A 15732-nucleotide genomic window follows, 5' to 3' on the forward strand; every position below is an offset into this window, starting at 1 on the left:
AGGTTTTGAGAATTTTGCTTATAACTGTTTCTCCTTTGATATCACCTCCAAATGCTCTGATTGCACTCACACATGCTTTAACTCTTTCAACATACTTTGCAATGTTTTCATCCTCTCTCATCCTCATTTGATCAAATTGTCCTCTTAGACTTTCTGCTTTTGCTCTTCTCACATTATCATCTCCTCCATAGATCTCTTTTAGCTTGTTCCACATCTCAAAGGCAGTTTTGTAGTCCTTAATGTCATCAAATTCTTCATAACTAAGAGCAGATGCTATGTCTATCATCATATTGTTGTGAGTCTTCTTTTCAACAATGTCATTGACAGACAATGTGCCAGAAGGTTCTTCATATTTTTCTTCAAGGTATTTCAGTCCAGTATCACCAACAGTAGCCAGATGAAGTCTCATCAATCCTTGCCATGCGGAGAAGTTATCTCTGTTGAGTTTTGGAATTTCTCTTTTGTAAGACATCTTGATCTTTGGCTTAAATCCTTGAAATCTTTTCTTGCAAGCACCAAAAGCTCTGATACCAATTGTTGGAAATGAGAATAGAGTAACTGAGAGGGGGAGGGGGTGAATCAGTTACTACAAAACTTTCCACAGTCCCTAAGATGTCTGAATATACCCTTGATCTGATTAATATAAAATGCTGAAACTTGATAATGCAACAAATGATAAATATTAAGAACTGATATGCTATCATGCACAAAGCAATTCAGCAATTAAGAACACAAGAGACACCAATTTTAACATGGAAACCCAATATGGAAAAAACCACCAATGTAACTAGATACTGTTTTTCACTCTTCTGAAGTGAGCCCTGTTAGGAGCCAACCCTGTTACAGGTTACAAAACCACACTGTTAGGTGTGACCCTGTTAAAGGATTTAATCACCCTGTTAGGAGTGGCCTTGCTAGAGGTCTTTAGAAAAATTCAACTGAACTGTCACCTTGTTAGAGGATTTATTGAATGACTGTTAAACCAACTCTGTTAAGAGATTTTGAATTCATTGTTACAATGGTTAGAAAGCAACAATGAAGTGACTTGATATAATGTGCAACTTATCTTTGCTGATTACAGATCTCTGTTATGCTTGATTGGATCCTTACTGATCAAATACAACTTTACAACTCCTTCAACACATTTGATACTTCATCAGACTTTGTTCAACATTCGCCTTTTCATTTCATACTATAATTCGCATTCATAACTTCTTTTTCACAATCACACACACCTTTTAATTCATAACTTGAATGACCATATATACCTTTCAGATTATCTTAGTTGGCTCAAATCACTGACTAAACAAACAATTACAACAGTCGGCTAGAAGTAATTAATTAGCAAATCCCTATACTGGTCGACCCTGCACGGTGAACTTTGTTCATAAAATAATTCCTGTGTTAACCGAGTGAGCTCGGTTAATACAACGAACTTCATGACAATCCTTCAATCGCCGAGAGAACTCGGTAAGTACTGAGTTTCCTGAGATATCCGAGTGAGCTCGATGGAAACTACCCTTTGGAGACCGAGTGAAGCTCGGTTAACACTGACTTCTCCATGATTCCTTTGATGACCGAGTGAGCTCGGTGGAAACTACCCTTTGGAGACTGAGTGAAGCTCGGTTAACACTGACTTCCACATTTCCTTCGTTGATTGAGTGAGCTCGGTGAACACTGTCTTTCACCTTTCCTTTGTTGACCGAGTTAGCTCGGTTAACACTGTCTTCCACATTTCCTTCGATGACCGAGTGAGCTCGGTTGGCACTGTAGATTGCATTGCAGACTGTCTGAGCTCGGTGAACTTGAGACTAATGACTGATATGACATTTGTGTGACATCAAGGACAACATTATCCAACAAGCACATGAGAAATAGTCTATTGAGTTGAACCTAGTTCAACTGAGCAGTGAAGTGAAGACCATTTCATCTTCAACAAGTTCTCTTCCAGTGGTAATCGAGCATCAGGTTCCCATAGTATTAACCAAGTAGCAACCAAAGAAGGATTTAGTTGGCAAAGGAAAGAAGATCATACCTTCACCATTTGTCAAGGGAAAAGAAAAAGAAAAGATTGTTGATGAAATTCATATGGATGAAGAGATTGTGATCCCAAATTGGGACCAATCTAATCTGTCTACTGAGAAAATGGACAGATTGGGAGAACTATGGAAGAAAGAAAAAGTGCAAAGAACTTCAGAATAACGAAGAATTACACCTTAGAGAACTAGATTACTATAGATTAGATGGAGAATTATGTACATTAGGTTCTTGCAAGTGTATCTGACATTGTATTGTTGGGGAAGGATCTAGTGATTAGATCTAAAACTAAGAAATAATTGGTCATGGATAAGAATATAATGGTGTTTGCAAACACTCCTAACATAGTACATACTTAATTGTGTTGCATAAATCCTTTCACTAGGTGAACCTAACAATCCTTCTTACTCTTAACCAAGTAGATCACCATAAGTGATCAATTGTAAGCCTTAATAGACCAACTTTATTACTACAGTAGCGAAACATTGTGGGGGTCATCCCCACCCCAATTTTACCTTCTACTTGGAGGGTTTTTGGGTTACCAATTCTTTTGTCAAAGTGTTATGATGTTGTTACTTTATTGATTTATGTTTCATGCATGCAAGTAATATAATAAAGTGGATTATGAGAAAGAAGATTTCAATGGTTCCTAATTCACCCCCCTCCCCTCTCAGTCACCTAACATTCATTACATTTCCAACACCTTCTATGGTTGTTGCATCTACTGTTTACATGCTTTGGATTTATTAATTATATTAAAAGTTGTTTTAATAAGATAACTAATTCACCCCCCTCTCAGTTATCTTGGTGGACTTTACTTTCTAACACTATTCTCAACATCCTTTCTACGCTACTCTTATTATTCTCTTTTATCCTCCTATTTCTGCTATTTCCCAACCCTCTTATCCTCTTCTCTCTTCCTCTTCACTTCAATAATAGGGTTCTCATTTTGCCTACCCATAAGGTAATTCTCAATGTGATCCATACAAGCCCCTTGCTGCTGCAAGATATCCTCCTACTATGTCAAGAGAGAAAGAATCTGGTCCAACCTCTGATACATAGTCTCTTTCTGTGGACCATTGTTGCTTCCTTCCCTTTTACCCCTACAAGCATTCATGATGTCAAACCATTTCTGCACCAATCAAACCACATAACTTCAACAATAAGTGGACCACAAGCTCGTGTTAAATACAACTTTTATACCACAGGTAAAGACTAGATTATACTAACAATGCCACATGAGTAATCACCTTTAAAATGTAGACAAAGTCAATTGACAAGTCAATGTCAAAGACCATAGTGTCAAAATAAATAAAAATCCATTGATTCAAATAAGACAAAATGCTTACAATCTAACCACTTATTGAAATTGAAATGTATACATCATAGATAATATGTGATTTAAATACATCAAATAGTCAACCAGTTTGTCCAACTTTGATCTCATCCATACATGAAGACCCATAATAGTTAAAGTTTATACATGAGATGTCGACCTTCACATCGAACATTATGAATATATAATTAGTTACAAAGTTTACAACATAATGAAATAGTAACACCTTCGAAGAAAAAATCCATTTGCAAGCTCTTGTCTCCAAAACCCTAAATCAGAGTCCATCTGCTATTACGAGATGAGATTATGGCCCAAGCGCTTCTACCACCTAACCACTTAGCTCCCACGAGGTTCTTCCTACCATGAAGACCTCCTCCACCCTAGCCAAGATTCTACACTCATCTGATTTTTTTTATATCTTCGTAAATATTAAATGAATCACTCAAGAATTTTAGTAACTTAGTTACATTTTGTAATTATATTTATTTAATTACTTTCTCAAATTATTCATTCCTTTTTGTATACAAAACATATATTTTTTCTCTCAAGAAATGTAGATTAAACATTTAATTTCCTTTCTTGAATTCAAAAGTTCAAATTAATAACATGATCATTTAAGAGAAAGGTTAGAGACAAATAGTGCAAACACCAATAATGCATATAATGCCTAAAGTGTGTGTATAAACCAAATGATTCGGTACCAACCCTATCAAGGAGCTAACCTCCTCTACTAACTACACCCCCAACAAAATCCAAACACTTGCAACAACCTAATGAGTGAATATTGCATAATATGCCATAATCTTTTAACTCGAGGTTAATATTTTTTAATAGTAGCTTTTTGACAAGTATTTATTGAATACAAGGATTAGTAAATAATGAAAATACACAACAACCTATATAGACAGTTTAACACTTCAACTAGACAACAAAAAAACTAGATAAAGCCAAATTAGAAACTTGACTTGAAAGATATTTGCATTTTGACACTCAAATTTACTCTTTATTTTTAATACAATGAAACATAGACCACAATGGTTTTGTACAAAGAAACGTTAAACTAAATATGGAAGAAGATAATTTTGTATTATTAAACTTGATATTGGAAATGATGAAACTTTATGAAGAGAACAATAAAGTTTAGGAACTTATTTACTCGTACAGTGTGATGTTCACAAGAGGTACAATGAGATGCAAAATTAGGAATTATTGCTTGTTGTTGAGAATTTTATTATATGTGCAACTCTTTACCTATGCATCCACAAAAGAGATTAGAGGTAAAAAAATGAAGAGCTTGAATTTAATTCTAGCCCACGATGGGTACCAAATGTGTATCACCAGAAATGCATTAGTAAACTAAACATGATACTTCTATAAGAAATTCTATTGAAGACCAAAAAAACTTCTAATCTATGAAAATCAACTTATAGCTCTCTATCCATAATGTGCAATAATCTATGCTATTAAGAATGCTACCAAATCAAGTGATGAAATTGTGCAAGTTGCATTATGAAATGAGAGATTCAAGGAGAGATGATGCAATAGATTTGCAAGACTATCAAGAACTCTTATTGATGCATGAATGCAAGATGATGGGATATTAAGTTACAAATGTAAGGTTCAAACCAAAATATGAGAGGATGATATTTAAGCTAGGTAATTTAAACTAACACGGAGACGCGAAATGATTGAAATAAACAAAAATGTATTAACTAGATGATATGCCTATATTAATGATAAGAGAATAATGGATAAAATATGCCTATAGTGATAATGAAACAATTGCGGATCCCCCTCTTGCTCTTGGAATGCCTAGTATTTATAGATTTACTCCTTGAGGTACAAGTTAAGTTTGGGTCTTACCATAATTACAAGAGGCGGGGGGAGGTTAATGATTATTTAAATCAAAGTTATAAGGAGCATTATGATGAGGTGTAAGAGGCATTATGACACCAATATTATTTAATCACGCTACTTGGACTATTTAATGATTTATTGACCCTCTTGATATCAAAAATAACTTAAGGGTTCAGTTGGCTTTAATTTAATCATTTTAATTGACCTCAAAATGATTATTCATGCCTAATAAATAAATAGGTTCAGATATTTAGACATTAGGTTATTTTTATGAATTTGATTGATTTGATGACACAACCTAACCATCAATAACTAGGATCAAGGGCTCATAATTTAGAAGGCCAAATTTGGGTGATTATAATTATTAATAAAAAAAAAACACAAAAAGGAAGAATGTTGTGTACCTAGTATGTGAGATGTTTGAAGAAGGCCAAAAATATAGTGGGGACACTAATGTAAGTTGCTAATACCAAAGTTCACTCCAAGGTGTGGCTCCAACAATTCACCAACTTGCAATGGTGAAAATGGAAGAAGATGTTGGAATATAAAAAAATTGGCAGGGGTTCCTTCGAGGGAAGACCCCCTTTGTGCAAAGCCCCTGCCCATTGGTCTTTGCATGAAGGGGGGGTCTTCGTTTGAAGACCCCTAGAAGGAGTCTTCGAGCAAAGGTTCTTGGAACCTTCAAGAAAAGAGTCATCTGTGCTCAAAGACCCCTAAAATGGGATCTTTTCAATTGCCCAACTTTTCTTTGTGACAAAAATTGTGAACCACTTTTGTGGGTTCACCCAAGACCTTGACAATATTATAAGTGCTATTCATGGTTGCAGAAGTAATGTGATTTCTATTATGATGAATGAGAGGAAGTTCACTTCAATTCCTTTGGAGGAAGAAAGAAACAGTGCAAAGAACTTGAGAATAAAGAAGAATTACACCTTAGGGAACTGGACTACTATAGATCAGATGGAGAATTATGTACATTAGGTGCTTGCAAGTGTATTTGAGGTTTTACTGTTGGGGGAGGATGTAGTGATTGGATGTAAAACTAAGAAATTATTGGTGATGGATAACATTAGAATGGTGTTGCAAGCACTAGAAAATATAGACAATGATTGTTAATCAGTTGAAAATTAGTGGCAAAGACAATTTGCATGAGTTTGGTGATAAAAACATGAGTGGTGAAAGAAACAATAAAGTGTTAACTAATGAGAAAAGGTATATTACTGGGTTTGAGAGATTTGAATACAACAATAGTTGGAATAGTCATTTGCAAACTATGACTATTGCACATAAGGAGGATATTTATATTAAAATTAACATGTGATTTATCTCATGAATCCTACAAGATGTTCATAAGTTCCTCTTATATTATATCTTCTATTCACCTAAGGTGTATGATGCAAGGTCATCCTTGGGTAGCTGAGAATCTTGCATCAATAAAAAATATTTCCTTTATATTTCTATTCGTATTTGCTAGTTTCTATGTTTTGTGTGGCAATCTCCTAGTTGACTCATTATTCTATGTAATCATTATGATGTGCTCTAGGCATCATAATAAATCTATGTCTAGTATCACATTATGACTGGTTCATTCCCAATGAGGTTATCTAAAGATTAGTCTAGTCCTATTTGTTCTTCGTATTCTTGTGTAGTTGTTCCACAATTAACGAAGCTTTAATGGTGAATATCTAAATGTTCATGGATCTCAACTGGACTTATGTCTATAATCACATAGGCTCACATAGTTTATTTGATGAGACTTATATGATTTGGGTCCTAATCTATATGTTGCAATACATTTCCTTCTTTATAAGTGAATGTGATAAGTCTAGTCAACTTGTGGCTTGCAATCTTGTATAGGTAGGTGTTTGAGAGTAGTCTAATAGATAAGAGTTGGAGAAGCTAAATTGATATATTTCCTTTGTGATCAGGCAAACGTGCTAAAGGAATGCAAACTAAATGTTGTAGACATGTACTTGATGTAAATCCTTGGTTCTATGATAATGAGAGTATTAATTTAGCTTTTTCATTATATTATTTTATTTTTGAGATTGTTATTTTTGTTTTATTGACTCTAGCTACATGGTTTGGACCATTTACATTGGGGAAAATCTTGATAAGACCACGCTAGTTAATTTTGACATAATATTTAACAAAACTTCAATGGTCTTCATTTCCTTATATTGAAAACATGATTTGAACATAAAATCATTAAACTATTTAGGAACAAATAATTAAATCAACTCAACCTTTTTTCCCAATAAAACTAAATTATGTTTCTCTTATTATTTTTAAGAACATGATCTTTCGATGCCATGATCTTCTTATAACCGTATTCTAATAAAATCATTATGCTTTTTAAATTATCTTGAAAAACACAATCTAATTATATCAATAATCTTGGCTAGTTAATTGGTTTGGAAATCAATTTTAAAAACTACTTTTTTCAATATCAAGATAAATCTACATTACAAAATACAAAATGTTGGATTATTAGCATATACATAAAATACAATTATCATTCATATGATAAAAATTTATGACAAAAATATTTTTAAAAAAATAAATAAATACAATAATTCAAGATGAAGAGGACACCCAACACAATGGAGAAGTTAGTACTTGTCCAAACTACCAGTTCATAGTAGCACACTTAGAGACCTTGGAGAAGAAGGTTTTGGAAATGAAGAAGAAAATGGTGAGCATTTCCCATTTCAGTTCGAGAATCATGACTGAGTTTGCTGCTACATTGTACTTGAGCATAAGAAAGTTCTTGGCAAAGATGTTGAACAAGAGGGGAATTACAACATCCACTTCAAATTCCTCAAAAATGAGTGGAGTGTGATGCTCTCTTAGCCACTACTTCTAGCTACCGATTTTTTGGTTTTACAATACATATTCTAAAGACTTTCTATACAAAGTATTGATATTATAAGTTCTTACTTTTAACGTGTTGTTATTGTTCCATTAGTAATTTGTTAATGTCTATTTAAATATTAACACCCTAGTTTTACTACTTTTTATTTAATGTTTATTTTAACTTCATTGGTGACCCTTGCATGACATGCCCTCCTCCTCGCAACAATTTTGACTTAAAACTATGAACTAATATGAACACAAACAAAAGACATCATCCCTATAGTTGTTCAAACCCTAAACTTAATGATATAGTTAAAACACAAGACCTACCTATAACTTGACGTAACAAAGATTTGAAAAATAGCTGTCTATTTTATTTATTTTTATATTCAATATAACCTCACTTTTAAAGCTATGCTTTTTAAAATGAGTGTTGATTCCAAAAGCAAAATCAGTACCTATTCTTGCGCTAAGATTTGTGTTCGTTCCGGCTTTTCTTCCAGATTCGTCGAGGCTGGGACAAGTTCGCCATTGTCATTGCTTTTTTATTTCGTACTTTCGTCGCCTCGCAATTTAATGAGCTCTTCATTATTAACTCAAAATGATTTTGGGCCCCTCAAGAAGCGAATGTCTATGCATCAAAACGGCATTTTACTGTTTTTCAAATGCGACGCCCACTAAATTATTAACACCGTCCAGATCCACATACAACTGCTAGGAGTAGAGTCCCAATTTCATTTGCTCACTTCAATCTCTGGCAGAAAATACAAAATAATTTGCTTGTTTAAAAGCTCAAACTGATTGCTCAGAGTAAAAAAGGCATTCTCATTCAGCCCTGTGGGTATATTTGTTTTCTAGTGTGTTGGAATGGATGGCGGATCTCTTCAAAGCCACATGTGGCTTGTCAATTAATTTGAGGAGAATGTTTTTTTAATAGGCATCAAATTTACAGCTGCCGCGGTCAAACATAGGCCGCATAGGCAATAATTTATGGCTTTAAATGCATTCGGTGCTTTATCTTCTAACAACCTACAGTTCTCCACAGCAATGTCCCCGGCAACACTATATATATCTACATACCCGTGAGGTTCTTTTTCCTCTTTCTATTCTCTTAATTTGGGATTACAATAAATGCATTCCTCTCCTCTTTGCCTGCGGTTTATTGATTAATCAGTCTTCAACAATGGCGGATTCACTTAGAGCTCCATTTTTGAAGGGTTCTTTGGAGGAGGAGGGCGAATCGTGTATTGTGAGCTTTCAGGAGAAGAGTGAAGAGGGTTTTTCGGATTCTGGAGATTTTTACAGAAGGTATTTAACAGAGTCCAGAAAGTTATGGGAGATTGCAGGCCCTGCTATTTTTACACGGCTTACCATGTATGGGACTAACGTTATAACTCAGGCTTTTGTTGGTCACTTGGGTGATTTGGAGCTTGCTGCAGTTTCTATTTCTATAACAGTTATTGTTGGTTTCAACTTTGGCTTGCTGGTTAGTACAGAGTGCTTTTTAAAATAAATGCTTGTTGAATGCAAATTACTGGGCTGCTTGGTTTAAAAACTCTTATATTGAAAAGGCTGTTCATTTTTAAAAAAATCTGGGTTTGTTGTTTAGCTGACATTTAGATTGAAATAATATATGTCTTTAATGATCCGGTAGGAGAAAATAGTATATAGGGTCTGTCATATTGTATGTATGTTTAGGATATAGTTTTAATGGTCATTTGGTTCTTATCTGAATATATTGTCTGTAAGATTGTGTTGAGTTGATAATGTTTTCGTTTAAATTCTTGATTTGAAACCTGTAAATGAATGAAAGAAGCAGAAGCCATTAGTGATATAATTTGTTACTGAATAAGGTAGTGTATTCCCATATACTGAGATATGGGCTCCTAAAGTATTGATTTAAACTCCCGAGGACTTATTTTTATTTATGGAGCGTGATGTAATCTAAGGTCACGGAATACCTTTTTTTTTTGTCAGAAGTCATAAATGCTCATCAGATATTGCGTGCAATGGGTAGCAGGTAAATTTAGCGAATCGCATGACTTGCAGGCATTTTGTTCCTGTGCGAAAGTATCACAGCTTAAAAATGGAAGGAAGTATAATCTTTGTAATATTGAGATCAGTCGCACGCCTGGCGGTATATTTAGGGTTTATCTAATTATTTGGGAGATTTTGCTCGTAATTAAATGTGCTCGTTAGATTCTTGCTTATGGAAGATTCGGATTTGGCACACAACAAAAGGCGTGTTTGGTTGGGTAGATATACCATATTCACCTTGCGGTTCTTGTTTTCAAGTGTAACTTTTATAAGTTAATTTATTCTTCGTAATGTTAGGATGTTCCATCGATAAAAAGACCATTTCGACATGTCTGCTCAATTTATTTGTAGTCCGTATAATTTTTAGAGGGCAGAACATTTAATCAGGAGCGGTGGTGGCGTCCTCACTGTACATACAAACTATTATCAGTCTTTACAGTACAATTAGCGTTTGAAGTGCATAATTACCTTTTTAACATGTTCCTTTAAATATTGACTATTTGTTCACTTCAAATTCATAATTTGAATCGTATTAAGTATGATCATATTGGTATTAAACTTTCAAGGACCAGATAGGAGTTCTAAAGATACCCCTACGCCTCGGTGGAGTAATTAGCTGCTACTATGAGGGGGAAGATGGCTTCAGCAAACATCAGTCAAACTTAGGGATCTTGAGCATCTGTCAATGCTGCATAGTAAATTTGGTCAGTTCCATCAGTAAATTAGTTCTCATAAATCATAAATTACAAATATTGTCTTCATTTTTAGCACACAATTGTGGTTGCTGCCAACTCTTACTATTAATTGCAGCCATGTTTCAAAATTAGAGAAATATTGTCTAGCCCTGGTACCAGTCTCTTGAAAATGGGCAAGAAACCAAACAAACACAAGGAAGAAAGAAAAGCAGGGGAATACAAATAAAGAAGGATATATATGTGTGTGTTAAAAAAATTATATTCAGTTTACAAAGTAAACATTAAAGATTCTGCTTTGTATCTTCCATTGCTGTTCTCTAATGTGATTTGCATTCTGTTGCTATCCTATTCTTAGCTTCTCCTCCTCAGCCTTGTTCATGCCACCAATGATGTTGCTGCTATGCATCCTTTCTTTCCATTGTTCATACAAATTCTTACCCCTGCTGTTAGCATTCTCTTTTCCTCTCTCAGCAGATGCTCACATTTTTACTAGTGACTCAAAATGTCAAATAAAACAACTACCAGCATTTAATATTTTAAATGGCCAGCAGTTCGAAGGAGGATAGGATTTCCAACAGTGAAAAATTACAGTATAAATGTTAGTAGTTCAAGACTAGAAAAGCCAAAAAAATTGGTCACTGAGAGAGTGTTGCCTGGAACAGTTCTGAATAGCTGGAAGAAACTGAAAGGACAGCTGTTAAAGCCTTTTCACCAGTGTCAATCCAGCTTACTGGACGCACTTCTTATTAAAATATTATTTAAATTGTTAAATGCTATGAATAATTTTTAAATACTTATTAACTATTATTTTGATATACTGACATATTATTAATCTGCGAAAAAAAGTCCTATCCTGTTTTGTTGTCCCCATTGGATGAAATATGTTTTCATGATTTCTGTTGCTTCTATTATATAACAAATACACTTTTATCTTGGTCTTTCAAGAAGGTTAAACAACTCCAATGTCAATGTAAATGATTTTATATGTTTGTGGAAATAGACATGCAATCAACATATGGGATCAATTATCAATATGAGGAAAACTGATCAAGGATAGTGCAGTGTAATCTGAATTGTTAATACTAAAACTATTCACATAATTATCTCCAGAATCATAGTAAATGAAGGAAAAGGAAGACCAACGTCTCATTTCTGTCCAGAAACGACTAATAAATTGATGGGAACTAGAAGCAGGGCTAGCTTAGAATTGACAAGACAAGTGTTTATTTTATGTGCAATAAGCTCTAAAAGAGTACCACTTTAAAATAGGCAACTAGAAGATCACAAACTATCGTTCAGTGTCTGCTATTCTGTCAGAAAAGGGCACAACCCTCTATTGATCATTCTCCTGTAGTAGCAGAAGAATCACTTTTAAGTATCACCTTTGTTGTTTTATAGCTGAGAGTGGTAAATGCAATTTTGTTGTGTAGCTCGGATTGGTACTGTTGTAAGGCTTCAACACAATATTGTTTTGTAGCTCAAAGTGGCTCTGTTGTAAGCTTCAGAACACACAGAACCCCATATAGGCTTTTATCATATCATTCACAGGTGTAATTGGTGACAAATAGCTTACAAGGACACGTTTGAATACTCCAACGGTTTCCATGTTATATAGCATCTATACATTTCAACATGCGCATTCTGGAACATTTGCATACCATTGATGTTGTATAGAAAACTACACAAAATGCATACTCTACCATGCCCTCTAAAACAAAACGATGATTGCCCTAGGTTAAAAACCTTAAGTCACATTTAAGGCATGTTGTTAATGGTGAAGATATATGTACTTCATTATGAAATTCTTATTTATATGTTATTATTGCTCTCTAAATCTTTTATTATATGCTTCGAGATCACCATGGGCAATAATGTAAATCTTGAATTTTTTTAATTTCTACTTCTGGCTCCATCTTCAGGATATAATTGTTGTATTGTAATTGTTACATACTGCAAATGGATCTGTTAGAAAGCTTGAAACATTGTGTTGAAATTTAGTTACAAATCCATTGAATTGTCTTGCAGTTGGGTATGGGTAGTGCCTTAGAGACATTATGCGGACAAGCCTTTGGGGCTAAAAAGTATCACATGATGGGAGTGTATCTGCAGCGCTCATGGATTGTGCTTTTTGTGGTTTCACTCCTGCTGCTACCAATGTACTTCTTTGCAACCCCTATTCTCAAATTGATGGGTCAGAGTGATGAAATAGCTCAACTATCTGGCACCCTCTCTATCTGGTTCATTCCTCAGCACATTGGATATGCTTTCTCTCTACCGCTTCAGAGATATTTGCAGTCACAGCTTAAAAATGCAATTATTGCATGGCTCTCTGGAGCAGCCTTCATTGTTCATCTGTTTTTGAGCTGGCTCCTAATTTCACAGCTCCAAATGGGGATTGTGGGAGCTGCAATAACATTGAACTTGTCTTTATGGTTGCCTCTCATTGGTCAATTTATCTATGTCATCTATGGGGGCTGCCCACTCACTTGGAGAGGATTTTCGCGAGAGGCATTTGCGGACCTCTGGCCTTTCATCAAGCTGTCTGTGGCTTCAGGAGTAATGCTTGTGTGAGTATCATGCACTTGCTTTTGGGGTGACTTCATATTTACAATTAAATGATTTGAGCAACTTAATGTTCTGTCTGGTCAAGATTGGCAGCCTCCCTTATACTAAATCTCAGCATTTCCTGTGTTTTTATGAACAGTTTAGAAATATGGTATTACAGAGTATTGATTCTCCTAACTGGGCACCTCAAAAATGCACAGGTTGCATTGGATTCACTAGCCATCTGGTATATAGTCTGATACATCCCACCCTATATTTACCAAGCAATAGTGTTGCATATTCTGGAGGCCTTTTTCTGACTTTTTTCTGTGTTCCTCATTTAGCATGAACATCAATGGAGTTGAGGTGATGATACCACTGGGATTTCTAGCTGCCACTGGGTAAGTTTCTACTTCCATGAATTTTATACAGCAACTGATAAGAAGTTCCAATTCTCATAATTAGATAATTGTTAACCATATTTTATTTACAGGGTGAGGGTTGCGAATGAGCTTGGGAGTGGAAATGGAAAAGGTGCAAAATTTGCCGTGATTGTGGCAGTAACAACCTCCATGGCAATCGGTCTTCTCTTTTGGGTTCTCATTTTGACACTTCGCAATGACTTTGCTCTGATTTTCACGCAGAGTGCAATCATTATTGAGGCAGTATCCAAATTGGCATACTTGCTGGCATTTACTATTCTCCTAAACAGTGTGCAACCAGTTCTCTCAGGTTATAAATTCTTTCTTTAGAGAAGTATTGATCTTATCAATACACAAATCCTAGATTTCAAAAGGATTGTACATTGTTCATTGTCACTGACAGTTGTATGTAACACTTATTTCTTTGCAGGAGTGGCCATTGGATCAGGATGGCAGTCGATTGTTGCTTATGTTAACATTGGTTGTTATTATGTAATTGGTGTTCCGCTTGGTGTGGTTCTTGGTTGGGTGTTTCACCTCAGAGTTTTGGTGAGTGACTATCCCCTGCTAAAAAATAATCACATTGTGGGGTTAAGGGTTTAAAACGTATTACTATGATTCTGGATGACTCTGCATTTCACAAAATTTATGGCCTAAATTTTATAGTGCCACTTTTATTCTCCAAGGTTCTTCCATTTCATGTCATAGAAAGCTGCTTTTACCCCTATGTATGCAACACAACTCACCCATATGAATGTCCATCTCTGTGGCTCTAACTGTTTGTGCTCATATGTAAATTTTCAGGGGATATGGGCTGGAATGATAAGTGGGACTGCGGTCCAGACACTTGTTTTAATTATAATTACATACCGCTGTGATTGGGATCAAGAAGTAAGTACATTATGCAACTTCATGAGAATATTTGTTAATAGAAAACTGTAAAGCGATCGCAGCAAATTATGTCTTTTATCATCTAACTTAGTTTTCTTGTACGATTGGTAGGCTGCGAAAGCAATAGAACGTGTAAATACGTGGTCTCCGGATGCTCTTCCCAAGACTCTTCTGAAATAGTTGTATGTTACTAAAATTTTAGTTTGCTGATTGGGCTTGTAAACTATCAAAATATTCATATGGTAAGAGACATTATTGGTGAAAGTGAGCTCACTGGAACCAAAGAAAATTAAATCAGGACAGAAGTAGCCATCGCAGGTGGAGTTTTAGGAGGATTTCTGGTCTGCCAGTTTGTTAAGGGTTATCGGAGTTTCGAATTCATCTCTATATTCTTTCATCCCTTATTGTTTGTCTAGTTTGGGTCATCCATCTCTCCTAGATGCTGGTAATTGGTACTCTCCTAGTTTGGCTATTTCGGTAATTCTATCCCACTGAGTCGGCATTACGAATTGTATGCCACTTGGTGGCCAATACCAATTGTTATATCAATGAAAACCTTCAAAGGGGGTTAATTGAGAGGTTTTAGTTTCACCGAAGTATGTAGAGCATATTTTCATTATTATATTTTTAGAATTTTTATGGACAGTTAGTTCAAATATAATCAATCAACTACTACATTGTAACGAGACTTAATCTTGACAACACGAACAATACTACAATTTAACCATTAAACAAGACCAACAATACCATGCCTATACAAGTTTGAATCTTATTGGAAGACATGGTTAAAAATCATACCATGAATTGTATTACAAAGTTTAACTATGATAATATCCTTTGAAATAGCTTCATATGAAATTTCTTAAATTTTGTTACTCTACTGTATTATACTATGAATTGTATTACAAACTTCAACTATGAGAATATCTTTTGAAATAACTTCATATGAAATCTCTTAAATTTTGTTACTCTATTGTGTTGAACCTTTAACATGAAAGCAACATGTTTTAATAGGTTCTATTGTGGTCTCTTGCATTTATTTTAAATAATTTGTTTG

General features: G+C 34.8%; 1 protein-coding gene across 1 annotated transcript; it reads left to right on the forward strand.

Moving 5' to 3' along the window:
- Positions 1–8661: 8661 nt before the first annotated feature.
- Positions 8662–15274, forward strand: LOC149542120 (protein DETOXIFICATION 27-like). Its single transcript, XM_089797164.1, has 8 exons — positions 8662–9572; positions 12844–13385; positions 13523–13609; positions 13707–13763; positions 13856–14094; positions 14215–14333; positions 14589–14675; positions 14787–15274. Exons 1-8 carry the CDS (start codon positions 9087–9089, stop codon positions 14853–14855), a joined length of 1686 nt encoding a protein of 561 aa, XP_089653290.1. The 5' UTR covers positions 8662–9086; the 3' UTR covers positions 14856–15274.
- Positions 15275–15732: the final 458 nt, after the last annotated feature.

The sequence above is a fragment of the Cupressus sempervirens genome, chromosome 8, assembly GCF_028749045.1.
Source record: "Cupressus sempervirens isolate cs-2001-9-10 chromosome 8, ASM2874904v1, whole genome shotgun sequence".
In the NCBI taxonomy this organism is placed as follows: Eukaryota; Viridiplantae; Streptophyta; class Pinopsida; order Cupressales; family Cupressaceae; genus Cupressus; species Cupressus sempervirens.

Bases quoted from the DNA above. Each gene is read 5' to 3' on its own strand.
- LOC149542120 (XM_089797164.1), top strand. From the start codon at position 9,087: ATGCATTCGGTGCTTTATCTTCTAACAACCTACAGTTCTCCACAGCAA. The intron at 14,095-14,214 runs GTTATAAATTCT...ATTTCTTTGCAG, and splicing joins TGTGCAACCAGTTCTCTCAG to GAGTGGCCATTGGATCAGGA. The intron at 14,334-14,588 runs GTGAGTGACTAT...GTAAATTTTCAG, and splicing joins TGTTTCACCTCAGAGTTTTG to GGGATATGGGCTGGAATGAT.